The sequence below is a fragment of the Adiantum capillus-veneris genome, chromosome 26 (assembly GCF_014529385.1).
Source record: "Adiantum capillus-veneris isolate H3 chromosome 26, ASM1452938v2, whole genome shotgun sequence".
NCBI lineage: Eukaryota > Viridiplantae > Streptophyta > Polypodiopsida > Polypodiales > Pteridaceae > Adiantum > Adiantum capillus-veneris.
Genome location: NC_140956.1, coordinates 80330800 through 80346831, shown reverse-complemented (window position 1 = coordinate 80346831; position 16032 = coordinate 80330800). Strand labels below are relative to the sequence as shown.

The 16032-nt window shown below is 44.6% G+C and overlaps 1 protein-coding gene across 1 annotated transcript in view; it reads right to left on the bottom strand.

Annotated features, from left to right (window-relative positions):
• The window catches only part of TAF5 (TBP-associated factor 5), a 136580-nt gene that overhangs the window by 105652 nt on the left and 14896 nt on the right, over positions 1–16032 (bottom strand). Inside the window, exons 3-7 of the mRNA XM_086501738.1 lie at positions 888–966; positions 727–824; positions 586–642; positions 418–505; positions 196–302 (exon numbers count right to left, since the gene is read on the bottom strand). Coding sequence (XP_086357864.1) covers positions 196–302; positions 418–505; positions 586–642; positions 727–824; positions 888–966 — 429 coding nt within the window. The remainder of the gene's footprint in view (positions 1–195; positions 303–417; positions 506–585; positions 643–726; positions 825–887; positions 967–16032) is intronic.

The following is a 16032-nucleotide window of genomic DNA, read 5'->3' as shown; positions in this document are numbered from 1 at the left end:
CTGAAATAGTGGCCTTATCTGTGAGCTTGAGACATAACCTCCCTAAGGAGTTGCAGATAGTAGAAAATAGTTCACAAGAACATTCACCCCAAATCAAATTGAGACATGTAGCACTGACATTGTCTCTAACTTAGCAGCACACAAACAAGTTAACCACTTAAAGCTGTACAAACAAACGGAGATACAGCATCTTACCCCCCATTTTATCTCCTTTGCATTCACTCCACTCACACCCTCATGAGATTTACCAAGCAGAGGACCCATATCCTCCTCAGACCACGAAGTTGGCTGTCCAGCAGAAACTGAAATAACATAGAGATATTTTTGGAAGCAGCAAAAATCATGTCTTTCAAGTATCAGGTTGTTCAGAAGCAGCAAAAACCATGCATTTCAAGCAGCAGGACAACTTAATGTTACCTTGTAGATTGATGTGCTCGTTAACAATTCCAAGCATTAAAGTAGATTCCGTATTGTGCAAGTATTGCAGAAGTAGATCAAAAGAATACTGAAGGAAAAAGTTAGTTAGTACGCTATAAGGCAATAACCATCAAAACTCACTTGAAATTCAAAGACGCCATGCAATACCTGGCACATCTTGACATTGACTTTGTTCTCACGTAATGAACGAGCAAGCTCCATTTCCTACGTTGCATACCCCCAATTAAAAGTTACTTCCTTTTTAAAAGGCACATACATCAAACATGAGTATAAGCATAAGACATTCACCTGGAGGTGGTCAGAAGACAGAACAGACTCTAATCTCTGTAGATCACGTGAATGTAAGGTTTCATAATCATCTCGGAAGCTTTGAAAGAAAGTCCTGGCTGCAGTAAAAAAAACCTTCAAGACTAGTTCTAAAGGCTGCCATTATGTAGTGTTTGGCTTACCTTCTTGTGAGAAACCCTTTGAAACAAGGTCCATGTAGCAATGTAAAAAGACTGGATACAGAATCCGAAGCAGCTCATTCTGTTGACACTTAAAGAAGTTAATAATGAGAGCTTAAGCATGACAGAAGTACCATGATGAACGAGAAACTTTAGTGTTGGATCACAAAAGTACACAACTAACTACATACCCTATATGCACCCCTGCCATCTCTTAATGCTTGTGACGTAAAGGGTGAGTGAGGAGGCATTGGGAAAAATGGCCAGGGTTTGTCCTTTTGTGCAAACGGGAGCAAATTAACATAAACTAGAAGAGCCCACATCTGGCACTATGAGAAAAGGGGGTATTACAGGCTACAAGAGGTCCTCCACTCATGCAGTCTATCAGCTTTACCTGCACTGAACACTATTACCACAACTAATGCTCTCATCACCAGCGCCAGTGCAAAAATAGGCAAATTGGAAGCACTATTACAATTGATTGACAGTAGACTGCCATAACTTTTGTAAAGAGCAAGGCCTGCAGTTTGTAGGTCAAACTTCAAAGAACATCCGCTGGTTTTGATTCTCACCAGTGCAAGCAACCGCTGGGCCCTAATACACACTCTCTGAGTCCTCAGGGAGCCTGTCTCCAGCAGATATTCTAAGGGCCACTGTAGCAAACCCATAATGCCCATCGGCCATGCCATACATAGGTGCTAAGATACCCTTGTAAGGCGCTAAGATAATCTCATCTATCTGTGCTATTGACGTGTTGATTAGCTTGCCATAATGCAACATCAATTATTTTTGAGAATGACATGATCAACCACATTTTCAGTTTGAAAAGCATGAGCTACTTAGTCTGGTGGCCCCGATTAACTCCTTGCAACCTTACAAAACACATTTATTTTCTTTTAAATTTTTCATACTAAAGTGATTTCTCTTTGTAACATGTAAGGGTAATTTTACACAGCAAGCAATCAAGTGATTGCTATTGCACAATATACCTAGATGAATCCAGGATAAGCCCAGATTCACCCGTTAAGGAAAGTGCAAGGTATAGTCACCCACAAGACAATATAAACATCAGCTCCATCATGCATAGTATTGACTAAATACCACGACATCCCCACTAACGTCGCCAATGCCCAATAGTGGGTGTAGAACTAGGTACTAATATATGCTCCCCAACACAACACACACCACACGTACACACATGAGCATACATCAACACAAAGTTCAGCGTACTGAGTTTCTGTCATGACTCCGGAGATCAAGGACATACTCAGCCATAATGAAGCCTAGCACTAAAGAAGTATGAAATCAAAAAAATTAGCACAAATGAGGTAGTTGATAGGGCATATGCACCACAAAAGATAGAAAGAATTAGCACAATATCAATTGGTCGTAACTGGGACGAAAACTTCACAATGTGAAGTCTGCATGTCCGCTATACGACTAAAAAATATACCTAGATGAATCCAGGATAAGCCCAGATTCACCCTTGAAGGAAAGTATAGCCCCATGGTAGTTACCCACATGACAATATAACCATCAGCTCCATCATGCATAGTATTGACTGAATACCACGACATCCCCACTAACATTGTCAGTGCCCAATAGTGGGTGGGTGTAGAACTAGGTACTAACATATGCTCCCCAACACAACACACACCACACCCACACACATGAGCATACATCAACACAAAGTTCAACGTACTGAGTTTCTGTCACAATGTTCAACATTTTAGAGGGGCTGATTAATGAGGAGGTTAACTGTTTAGTGATGGCAAATGTTGTTGAAAGAAGGAAGTACAAGAGACACTTGAAATAGTTTGGAGCTATTGCATGTGAGAGTGCGAGTGTGCGGAAGAGAGAGAGAGAGAGAGAGAGAGAGAGAGAGAGAGAGAGAGTAGACCACAACCGCAAGATATGGTGAAGAGGGGGCGATCAAACCCCCATGACTACCATGAGTAGAAGACCCTCAATACAATCAATATGATCTTTGTGAGATGAGAGATCTGGAAGTAGGTACTGGTACCCCCCTGGCCCCATAAATAGGTGCCCAAGGGGAGGTAGGGCAATGCCTAGAAAAATCCTCCACGACCCAACATAAATGAAATATGGAAATATATGTGTGGGCACCCAGACAAAGGTGCGCGACCGGCCCCAAACTCGGGCAGCTAGACGAGGAGCGTGGACCAGGAGCAACCTAGACTATGGATGGCCAGCCCGGAGACATACTAGCCGTACAAGTATGCCCTAAACCTGTGAAGCAGCAGAGTGGTGTAAGTCTAACACCCCCTCTCAGCACCTGATGTTGAACAAACCGCGTGAAGCCGAAGATGTGAGGCAAATGATGAAGATGTCTACTGCAATGTCCATTGAAGGACAGTACTCCGGCAAACTTTGCGAGTGTAGCAGCACTCTCGGGTGTCACAACCGCCAAGAAATCTCCATGGTAAAGTGCCTTCACGAGCACTGTAGCAAACTGCTGTACTCCGTCAATATAAGGTGAAGATACTGCGAGAAGGTCCCAAACTGACTGTGAAAACAACTCCTTGTCATGAAAGAAGTGCCAATAGACCTACAAGTGTCCTGCCAACTAGGATTTGTGGTGTCTGTAGTCAAACCGTGTAGTCAAACCGTCTGGAGAAAATGGAGAAGCCCAGGAACCGTCATGAGAATGACCGGAAGCCTGTCAATGCATGAACATATAACCCAGTGTGGCTAGGTGGCTAAGTTGTGAAAAACTCCATGCCGGACAAAGTGGGCGGTCGGCCCCAAACTCGGGCGGCCGGGGACCAAGTGCAACCTAGACTATGGGTGGCCAGCTCGGAGACATACTAGCCGTACATGTATGCCCTAGACCTGTGAAGCAGCAGAGTGGTGTAAGTCTAACACCCCCTCTCAGCACCGGATGCTGAATAAACCGCATAAAGCCAAAGATGTGAGGCAAATGATGAAGATGTCTGCTGCCATGTCCACTCAAGGACAAAACTCCGCGAGTGTAGCAGCAGTCTGGGGTGTCCCGACCGCCAAGAAATCTCCATAGGAAAATGCCGTCACGAGCAATGTAGCAAGCTGTTATACTCCACTGAGGCAGTGTGGTGGTACTGCGTAAAGGTCCCGAACTGAGTGTGAAAACAACTCCTTGTAGTAAAAGAACTGCCTATAGACCTGCACGTGTCCTTCCCTAGGATCTGTGGTGTCTGTAGTCAAACCGTCTGGAGAAAATGGGGAAGTCAAGAACCGTCATGAGAATGACTAGAAGACTGTCAATGCATGAACCTGTAACACGGTGTGGCCAGGTGGCTAAGCTGCGTAAAACTCCAAGAAGGCCAAATGTAGCAATCTGCGCCGTAAACTCCTTCGAATCAAGGACAGCCAGACTAAGCAGTCTGCACTGTAGAAGCTATCATAAGTTGCAACAATTGTTCCATTGACATAGTGGATAGCTTTCACACTGTGCCACTGGCTTTAATGGAGTCCATAACTTTTAGTACACTTCGAATCCTTTCAAGGATAATAAACCAACAGTTTAAAAATGAGTCAACATGTACTCATTAGAAGCAATTACTGTACTCTTGACAACTGGCAAGTTATACTTACTTCTATAGCACTGAACAGACTTTTGGAAATCCGCTCTGAGTAGGTAGTGCCGCCACTGAGTAAGAGCATGGATAACCGCCAAAAGCTCTCTCATAAATTTGTGCTGCCAATTCCGGCCTTGAGAACAATCGGCTCTCGTAAGCAATGACATGGCCTTCTTGCATTAAGACCGCACCCAAACTACGTCCACAAGCATCACAATATACTTCAAATGACTTCTACAAGTCCGGCAAAGTCAAAACTGGTCCCGTAGTCAATTTCTCTTTCAAAGTCTGAAAGGTAGTTACCTCTGTGGGTCCCCACAAGAAGGGGACTCCTTTCTGTGTCAAAACATGCAAAGGGGAAGCAACCTCTGCAAACTTTCTAATGAACCGCCTGTAGTACGAACACAATCCCAAGAAGCTTCTAACTTCATGGACATTCTTCAAATCGGGCCAATCACGGATAGTCTCTATCTTGGCAGGATCCATTTGCACTCCTGCTGCTTGCTGCTGACACAATGTGTCCCAAAAGGTGTATCTCTAATAGGAAAAATTCACTTTTCTTTTCATTAATCACTAACTTGTGATCTCGTAATGCCTGAAAGACCTGAAGCAGATGATCTCTATGTTCTGCCTCATTCTTGGAGAAAACAACGATATCATCAAGGAGTGCCAACAAATAGCCTGTACTCTCGAAAAATCATGTCCATCATCCGCTTAAATGTCGCAGGAGCATTGATTAGGCCAAAAGGCATCACCAAAAACTCTAATAACCCAAAAGTCATCCGAAAGGTTGTCTTATAGACGTCTCCCGGCGCGATTCGGATCTAATGATAACCGCTTTTCAAATCAATTCTGCTAAAGCACGAGGATCCCTGTAATCTGTGGAGTATATCATCAATCCTAGGAATCGGAAATCTGTTCTTGATGGTGATTTTGTTGAGAGCTCTATAATCGATGCACATTCTCCAAGATCCGTCTTTCTTCAAAACCAAGAACACTGGAGAGCAATACGGTGAAGTACTAGGCTGGACAAGACCCTTTTCCAAGAGGTCTTTCACTTGGTTCATAATCTCTTCGTTATGTGCTCGACTCACACGGTAAGGTGGCCAGTTCGATGATGTGCTTCCAGGTATCAGATCAATGGTATGATCTTCAGGACGAGCAGATGGTAACTCGCCTGGCACGCCCTCTGAGAAGCAATTGGCATGAGAGTGGAGAAAACCTTGGCGTTCTTTATCAAGTTCAGACATATTTATCCTATCCTCATCACTCAACTCTTTCATAAAGATCGACTAAACAAACAGACTGGATTTCATTAATTTAGAAATGGCCGAAGCCGATACAATAGGGACATACTCACCCTTCAAAGTTTTATATCGAGTACAATGGTTCTACCCTTCTCTGTAGTCAATGTCGCTTTCCTCGCCCGATGGTCGACCATGGTATTGTTCTTGTGGTACCAAGGAAATCCCAAGAGAACATCACAACCTTCCAAAGGCATTATGTAAAAGTCCTCATGCCCCAAATACCCCTAACAATGCAACCGAAGTTTGCCAATGACAGGTGTAATGGCTACGTCCCTGTCGGGTGCCGCTAGAACTGCCTCCGCAAGTGGTCCCATCCGATCGGGAGTGATCTCGAGCCGCGCCGCCAATTTCGGTGAAATGAAGTTGGCCCTGGCTCCTCCATCAAAGAAGATCAGGGCTTCTTGATCTTTCACTTTGCCCCAAGCTCGGCAAAGTTCTGTACTCTCGTCCACCGTGCTGGGATCGGTGCCCAAGCAATCTGGAACCAGTCCTGTTTTCATCTTGCCTTTTCTTCCACGTTCCTCAGCTGCTCTCGAACTCTCAGGCCTGTCATCGTCCTTGTCGTCATGTTCTTTCTGTGCCTTTTTAGGGCACTTCGCGGAGATATGTCCAGAGTCCCCGCATCCAAAGCACTTCCCTTCCCTAATGAAGCGAGCTCTCTCCTGAGGAGTAAGCTTGGGTCGTGCATCTTTCTTTTCTAGATTGCTCTTTCTCTTTCTACTTTCATTTGTCGAAGTCTGTTTGGCTCTTTGTGTCATGATCTCATCGGTGAGGTAGGTCAGACTGCCAGAGTGAATGGCAAAACCCCGTTTTGCATGACTCATCAACTCCTGAATGGAAGCTGACTTCTGTTCCAAGCAGTGATCTCGGATCTCTGTAGGTAGACCCAAGGTAAACCGCTCAATCTGTTCCTTGAACGAGATCTTCTTAAATGAAGAGGCGGGTAGAAAAGAGCTCCAGAATCTCTCGCAATAAGCGTCCACTGTATCCTTCTTCTCATCCGAAGATGGTTCCAAGCAGCTGTGAATCAAAAGCTTTCTCTCACAAGCTCTCTTGCGCCCCCAAAATAAAGCAAAGGAGTTGTTTCTCTTTCTTGGGCTTCAATAAAATAAAGCAATCCCAACTTCAATAAAATAAAGCAATCCTAAAAACTGCCAGCGTAGCCAAAATCTGAGAGTTACGTAGCGTAAAAAGCAACCAGCGCTTGCGTAGAAAAAAAACAGCAGAGCTGTCCGCACTTTCCGCCACTTTTTACGGGACTTACCTTAACATTGCACCCCTTCAACCACCCCCCCCCCCTTCACCATGCCCTTTGGCGCACGCAAGTGACTCTTCGACGCATGCCTCTTTGTTGGCTACCCCTTCATTGCACCCCTTCCCTAGAGTATGCAGCGAACACTGAGCTGATTATGCTGCTAGTGTTGGGCTGCATATGCTGAAAACGCTGGGTTGAACACGCTGTCAACATTGGGCTGATGTTGTTGGGCTGAAACGGCACTGCAATTCTAAAACGCTGGCTGGGCTGCACCTCTTCACTAGTGTCACGTGACACATCCAACCCTATGTGTCCGTGGACAAGCTACAGCATGACAAGGGTTGAGTCAGTCCAGTCAATCTAGATTAGAAGTGATCTGACACTTTTGTGAGTCTTCGTAGACCGTGCATGCCCAGTCACTTAGTGTAGATGCATATCCTCTGGTTGCACACAGCATGATCATAAGCATTCCCATCAGAATCCATCAGAATCCTTCAGGGGAATTTTCCAGTGCATTTAGCCTATTTTACCTATTTTTGACATTTTTCACTTATTATCTTTAAGTGACTTTTGTTGGAAAGTAGGTAGGGCAAATTGAGTAAGTTTGTATATAAGCAAACTAACACTAACACGCAGAAGAGGCAGCAAGAGCTCCACCGCTCAACAGGCAACTCTCAAGCAAGAACCCCTTGGGGGCGATTTCCCTCAAGCAGACTCCCTTAGCGTTTTCCATCTCCAAGCTTCACCGCGGGAAACCCAACAGCCCTAGCGTTTTTCCTTCCAGCAAAGATCGCCAGCAGATCCCAGCCTCTAGCGTTTTTGGTCCCAACCTTAATCGCTACAGATCTCAGCCATGGGCGATCTTGTTAGGTGCAGCGGAATGATTGTTTGCGCTTTGCTCAAGATGAGTGCTTCGAACTGTGCTCAAGGTTCCTTTTGTTCTTATGGAAGGGAGAGCCTTCCGTTCTTTAATGAGAGAGTGCTATGATCACAAACGAAGTGAATGGACACTATGCGTGCAAGTGTATGAGACTGAGAGATAGAGAGAGAAGAGAAATAGGACACCAAAGACATTGTAAAACCCTCCTCCGAAGGCCCCACTCTCGTCGGCGAGAGTGGTCTATTTATAATTGCACAAACTGGTACAACTGAATTCATGTGACTGATGCAAGTCCAGGCTATGTCGACGATGCTGACGGTGATGACGAAGTCGACCTAAGGGCTGAAATCTGCAATCTTTCTACTACTGTCCAAAAATGCTATGGGCTGAAATTTGTGGCTAATCCAAAATCGCTGATTTGGGGGCTGTTTCTTGTGGATCTTTGACACTGAAATCTGCAGGTTTAGGGCTGAAAACAGAGGTTTCTTTAGGCTGAAAACTGATGGTCTTTCCAGGCTGAATCTGCTACTCTTTATGGCTGATCTTGCTACTTCTTTAGGGGGCTGAATCCTCATGAAAATGCCAGGCTGCTTCTATCAAAAACGCTACGCTGTTGGAAATCAAAAATGCTAGCTTGTTTGCTTTCCAGCGATGGATGATGATGCTGATGCAAGCACTATTGGCTGGGAGGTATGGCGATGACTGCTGATGCAAAAACGCCAAGGCTGAGACTTGCTTTCCAAAAACGCTGGGATAAGGGGGAATCTGCTGCTTGCAGGGAATCCACCAAGGCTTGGTCTTGCTGAGAAGTTGCCTACTGAGCTTGGCTCCTGTTGCCTCTTCTGTCAAATAGTGCTAGCTCTAGTTTACTTATATACAAACTTAGCAAAATTGCCCTACCTACTTTTGTTGGAAAGTCACTTAAATTAATAAGTGAAAAATGCCAAAAATAGGCAAAATAGGCTAAATGCACCGGAAAATTCCCCTGATGGATTCTGATGGGAATATTGATGATCATGTTGTGTGCAACCAGAGGATATGCATCTACACTAAGTGTCTGGTCATGCACAGTCTGCGAACAGACTCACAAAAGCGCCGATCACTTTTTATTCTAGACTAACTTGACAGGACTGAACCATGGTCATGCTATAGCTTGTCCACGGACACATAGGGTTGGATGTGTCACGTGACAGATCTCAGCAGACCCCTTTGACGCCCTCTTTTCCTAGTCCTTTCAGCCCTACAAGAAGTGCAGTTTTCAGCCATGAAGACCAACAGAGAATCAACATTTTCCACAGCCCCAAATCAGCGTTTTTCAGCAACAGAATCAGCCGCAAATTCAGCGTTTTGAATTGCAGCAGATTTCAGCCTAGAGCGTTTTTGGACAGCAGACACATACCTTCAGTTTTCAGCCCTAGCATCGGCCTCGTCACCCCCGTCGACGACACTGACATAGTCTAGACTTGCATCAGTCACAGTTTGTGCAATCAATAGTAGACCACTCTCGCCGACGAGAGTGGGGCCTTCGGAGGAGGGTTTTGCAACATCTCTGGTGTCATATCTCTCTTCTCTCTCTATCTCTCAGTCTCATACACTTGCACGCACAGTGTCCATTCACTTTGTTTGTGATCATTGCACTCTCTCATTAAGAACAGAAGGCTCTCCCTTCCATAAGAACAAAAGGAACCTTGAGCACAGTTCGGAGCACTCATCTTGAGCAAAGCCCAAACATTCATTCCGCTGCACCTTACATTGGTATCAGAGCTTTGGCAGTGTTCTGTATCACTCAAGGAAAGAACCACAAGAATCACAATATATTTTTTTGCTTGTTGAGATCGCACGAACCCAAGTTCGCTTGGGCATGTCGATTTCCAATCTTGTTTTTGAAGAGTGACAGGAATCCCAAGAAAGAAGGGCTTGTCCAGCCTCCCCTTGTGCCTCTTTTCACTCATTGAGAGCGGACTGTGCACTTGCGGCCGGTCAATCAACGTGAGGTGGGAAAAAGCAACCTTGGTGTGAGCGCAAGGCCGCCTAGGGGTGCGCCCGCGGAGAAGAGCAGAACTCGGGTGAAGAGAAGATCCTTCTCAAACACAGATTGCAAGCGAAAGAAAACCTCAAGAACCTCAAGACCATCAAGAACCCAAGAACCAAGACCCACAAGAACCCAAGTTCCTCGAGAACTTAAGAACCTAAGACCCCAAGAACCCACAAGAACTCACGACTTCAAAACGGTCATCACTCGAAGCGGAATGGATACTTCGCTTGGAGGTGATGAGCATGAGAGAGATGAGAGAGATGAAGAAGAATTTTTTCCCCACTAGGAGGTTTTTCTGACCCTCCCCCTACCCCATCTACGCCAAGGATTGCACTAACTCCTATGGAGGAGTTGGAGCAATTGTTTATGGAAAACAGTTAGAACGCGAAGAAAGAAAAGCAGAAAGAAAGGCCTACAAAGAACGAAGGGCAGCCATAGATCGTGAATACAAAGAAGGAATGGCAGCCATAGAGCGTAAGACGAGCAAGCACGCTTGGAAGCCAAAGAAAGACAAGCCAAAACTTGATCGCGAGAACAACAGAAGACAAGCAGAATATGATCACGAGAACAAAGCAAGACAAGAGAAGGGCGACCAACACATGAAAGAGTTGTGGCGACTTTTTTCTCAAGTGCAGTCGTACTTTGCACAGAATCAGGAAAAGGAGCCTCTCTCACTCTCTTCTTCTCCAAAGCATGACACACAGAATTTGCATGATGATACGCATGATGATTTGAATGATAATGATGAGCATGATGATTTGGATGACACTGACAAGCATGATGATTTGCATGATCAAGATGTGATTTCTCACAAGCATGATGATTTCTATGAAGATGACGTGATTGTTCACAAGCATGATGAGTTAGTACATGCTTTTTCTAGCGAAGCTAACCTCGTTGCAGATTCGATCAATCACGAAGGATCGATCTTGGCTCTCGAGCCTAGGTCCAAAGCACCCCTTCAGGAAGAACCAATCTTGGCTCTCGAGCCTAGGTCCAAAGCACCCCTTCAGGAAGAACCGATCTTGGCTCTCGAGCCTAGGTCCAAGGAAACCCCTCACGAAGAACCGATCTTGGCTCTCGAGCCTAGGTCCAAAGAACCCTCACAGGAAGTATTATGTGTTCGCATGATTAGTACGCACACATTGTACGAGTGTTTCATTCATGATCGTTTCCTGGATTTTAGTCAGCATCCTGATGTGATCCCTTTTCCTAGGCATGACATATTGTATGTTGAGTACGTTTCACTCATGGATGAGCACAAATGTATGTGGATTTTTCATGAAAAGCTGAAAAGCATGCATTCAAAGAAGACACATTCCATGTCTCTTCCTTGGCATGACACATTCGTAGAACAAGCACATGAAAGTATGAGCACCAAGCATGGGCATTTCCTTTGTGAATTGCCACAGTTGATTGATTTAAATCAGAACGACAAGATTCGATCTCATTGTTTGCGTGTGTGTGGTGAACGGTTTGGCACTCCGTCTATTTGTTCATCTACATTGCATGCACAGTCCTTGAGGAAGACAAGATTTTGTCCAGTCACTTTACATGGAATAAGTATGGTCATGGTTTTGCGTTGAAAATGGTTTCAGGAATTTTCAGCCATGGAGATTCTTGAAGAAGAAAGAAGCATGACTCTAGATGAAGTTGAAGCATTGAAGGAGCCTCAGAAGACTTTGTGTCGCTTTCGGTGAGGCCCAAAGAAGTAAACGTTGCAGACCCACATCTCAGAGTGGGCCGGCGAAGAGTCCTTTCGAGGATTCCGGATACTATTGGCGATCTCCCTCGACGCCATACAGTTTGGTACAAGTACCTCACTTTGAAAAGGAGGGGATGTCACGTGACACATCCAACCTTATGTGTCCGTGGACAAGCTACAGCACGACAAGGGTTCAATCAATCTAGTCGGTCTAGATTAGAGGTGATCTGGCACTTTTGTGAGTCTATTCGTAGACCATGCATGCCCACTCACTTAGTGTAGATGCATGTCCTCTAGTTGCACACAGCATGATCATAAGCATTTCCATTAGAATCCTTCAGGGAAATTTTCCAGTGCATTTAGTCTATTTTACCTATTTTTGACATTTTTCACTTATTATTTTTAAGTGACTTTTGTTGGAAAGTAGGTAGGGCAAATTGAGTAAGTTTGTATATAAGTCGGTCTAGATTAGAGGTGATCTGGCACTTTTGTGAGTCTATTCGTAGACCATGCATGCCCACTCACTTAGTGTAGATGCATATCCTCTGGTTGCACACAGCATGATCATAAGCATTTCCATCAGAATCCTTCAGGGGAATTTTCCAGTGCATTTAGCCTATTTTACCTATTTTTGACATTTTTCACTTATTATTTTTAAGTGACTTTTGTTGGAAAGTAGGTAGGGCAAATTGAGTAAGTTTGTATATAAGCAAACCTAGACTAGCACTAACAGGCAGAAGAGGTAGCAGGAGCTCCATCGCTCAACAGGCAACTTCTCAAGCAAGAACCCCTTGGGGGCGATTTCCCTCAAGCAGACTCCCTTAGCGTTTTCCATCTCCAAGCTTCACCGCGGGAAACCCAACAGCCCTAGCGTTTTTCCTTCAAGCAAAGATTGCCAGCAGATCCCAGTCTCTAGCGTTTTACAGATCCCAGCCTCTAGCATTTTTCGTCCCAACCTTAATCGCTACAGATCTCGGCCATGGGCGATCTCAGCAGACCCCTTTGACACCCTCTTTTACTAGTCCTTTCAGCCCTACAAGAAGTGCAGTTTTCAGCCATAAAGACCAGCAGAGAATCAGAGTTTTCCACAGCCCCAAATCAGCGTTTTTCAGCTGCAGGAATCAGCCCCAAATTCAGTGTTTTGAATTGCAGCAGATTTCAGCCTTGAGCGTTTTCGGACAACACACACATACCTTCAGTTTTCAGCCCTAGCGTCGGCCTCGTCACCCTCGTCGATGACACCGACATAGTCTAGACTTGCATAAGGCACATGCATCCACTTTGTACCAGTTTGTGCAATCAATAGTAGACCACTCTCGCCGACGAGAGTGGGGCCTTCGGAGGAGGGTTTTGCAACGTCTCTGGTGTCGTATCTCTCTTCTCTCTCTATCTCTCAGTCTCATACACTTGCACGCACAGTGTCCATTCACTTTGTTTGTGATCATTGCACTCTCATTAAGAACGGAAGGCTCTCCCTTCCATAAGAACAAAAGGAACCTTGAGCACAGTTCGGAGCACTCATCTTGAGCAAAGCGCAAACAATAATTCCGTTGCACCTTACAGCTGGGGACTTCCTTACGTAAAACAGCGAGCAGCGTAGCCTTTTATTTTACGCTATCACTTAGCTTCAATTTGTGGAACCCCTTTGGCCCTTCAAAATGCCCTTTCACTCGCTATGACTTTTCACCTTGCGCGTAAGTTTTTTACGTTACAGTAATAAGGCGGATTACACATTATGAAAGAAGCTTGTTATTTTGACCGGCCAGTTTCAACTTGAATGGCCCAATTTTAGCCCTGTGTGGACACCAAAGGTTGAATTAAAGATTCCCGACGAAAACTTCCTGGAGATAATAATGATACTAGATTCGCCAGAGCCGGAAACCGTTCTAGAGGCAGTTTCCGCTCTCGAAATATCAATTCTTAAGCTTATTTAGAGAAATAGTTACTTTCACTGAACAGTCGGCATGGCCGAATCACAAGATTGCAACGACAATATTTTACCCTAGGACCCGATTGCAGTTCTCAAAGAGCAGATGGCAGCACTTTCCACGAGCTTCGCATCACTTCACACTCGCTTAGATCAAATGCAGATGCAACCCTCTTCTCGGAGTCACCCAACTGCTTCTCGGACTACACATGCAATTTCTCTCCCATCTTCTTCCGACGCTTCAGTGGTCGACCAAGAAGAACCACTCAAACAAAAGCCTTCGGAACTCAAATCCTCACCCAAAGCATGGTTTCTCAGAGACAACTAGAAACAAAGTATCTTCGTGCAAGCAACAAAAGTCTCAGCATGAATATTCTTGAAAATGTTACAGTACTAAGCAACCAACTTCTTATTCGAATCATCAGCAACAAAAGCAGTAATATGAAGCTTCCAACGGATCAGCAACAATATCAAGATGGGCTTACTTAGTGGCACATATATCCGACCCTAGTCGACAAGTTCCCCCTCGCGAGCCATGCCCTACATTTACGTCTTTCTTATCTGATGGTGGTAAAGTCGAAGATTTATTGATCCTTTCCTTGTGCAGAAGGATCCTTCAGAGGTCTAAGAGGCAGCAACTTCCTCAACCTCCCCCTTGTCAATTGGAAGCTTTAATGCCTGCTGAGGAAAGCTAAAGATTCAGAAGATTCCAGTTCTTATGTGACAACCAACAAGCACATAACCTTCTTTGCCCGTGATCAAGGCAGGAAAATTCACCTCATCACCGTCGTTGCAGAATACGGTCTTTGTCTCTAGATGCTATGGTGAATGATAAATCTTCAAACTTGAAGACTCCAGTCCTTGCCTTTAGCGGTGTAAAGGATAAAGCAGATACAAACTCTTGCAGCACGACTTTAGTCGCTGCAAATGAATCTTTGGACACAACTTGTTTTATTGATAAACCTTTACATATGGATATACCTCCAAACACTACTCTGTCTCAATCTACGACATCCCTTCAAGAGGATTTTACTATTCCAAACAAACCAATGGAACACCTTACAGATTTCCAACCAGTGGTCATCACTCAACAGAAAACCCAAGTCAATTTACCAATAATTTCACTCGAAGCAGATACAGATTCAATCTTTTATTGGACAAAGCTCGAAGTTACAAATGACTTTGACAAAGGCACTTATCAAGTTGCAGATATGATCAGTTTTTAGTTTGGCAAAATAGTCATGGTCGATAACAATGCCATGACATGGGACTTAACAGAAAGAGCTTTGGATGCATAAGCACAACAACAATACATTTCCTTCTCCCGGAGTTTCTACAACTACCCTGGGTTTTATTTAAAGAGGAAGGGAATGTCACGATTGTGACTATGTTGCAATATTACATACACTCCTAGTTGCAGATACGCAAAGTGCCATGCCAAGGAGAACCCCTACACTTGGATGGTCACGACCCTTCGCTCAAGAGACGTGCCTCTTCGCCAAAAGCCACACTCCTTCGACGATTGGTCACACCCCTTCGCTCTAGGGGTGCAACTCTTCGCCCAATGGTCGCAGCTCTTCACCAAAAGGATGTGTCTTTACGTCTAAAGTCGCGTCTCTTCACCATGAGACGTGTCTTTTCATTTGTGACTCTTCGTCTCCTATATAAGGAGCCTATTGTACTCGCTTTCAATCAATCAAAGACAGAGTCTTCTGAGTCTTGTTTCTAAGTTCAGTTCAAGTTTCTTAAGTCTTAATCATGAGTTTAAGTACTTAATTAAGGATTAGTACCTAGCATCCTTACACCAATAGTGTAAGTAAAATCTACTATATGAGCATAATCTACATCCACTCCAACAGGTCTATGCCAGACTGATAAGTCACGAATGCGTAGTAAAGGTGATGTGAGAGCCAAAACATAATCCCCAATGCTAGCATCATGTCTATGAGGAAAGCAAGTGAAACTGTCACGTGACACATCACAACCCTATGTGTCCGTGGACAAGCTACACCACAACAGGGTTCAGTCACTTCGATCAAGTTAGATTAGCAGTGATCTGGCACTTTTGTGAGTCTATTCGTAGACCGTGCATGCCAAGTCACTTAGCATAGATGCATATCCTCTGGTTGCACACAGCATGATCATCGGAATTCCCATCAAAATCCATTAGCATCAGTTAGGGGAATTTTCCAATGCATTTAGCCTATTTTCCTATTTATTGGTTATTTTCACTTATTATTTTTAAGTGACTTTCCAACAAAAGTAGGTAGGGCAATTTTGCTAAGTTAATATATAAGCAAACCCAAGTTAGCACTTTCTGGCAGAAGAGGCAGCAGGAGCTTTCCGCTCAACGGGCAACTTCTCAGCAGTAACCCCCCCTCAGCATCAGACCATCGCCATACAACCTCTTGCTTGGCATTTTTCCTATGAGATAGAATCAGCCCAGCCATAGCGTTTTTAC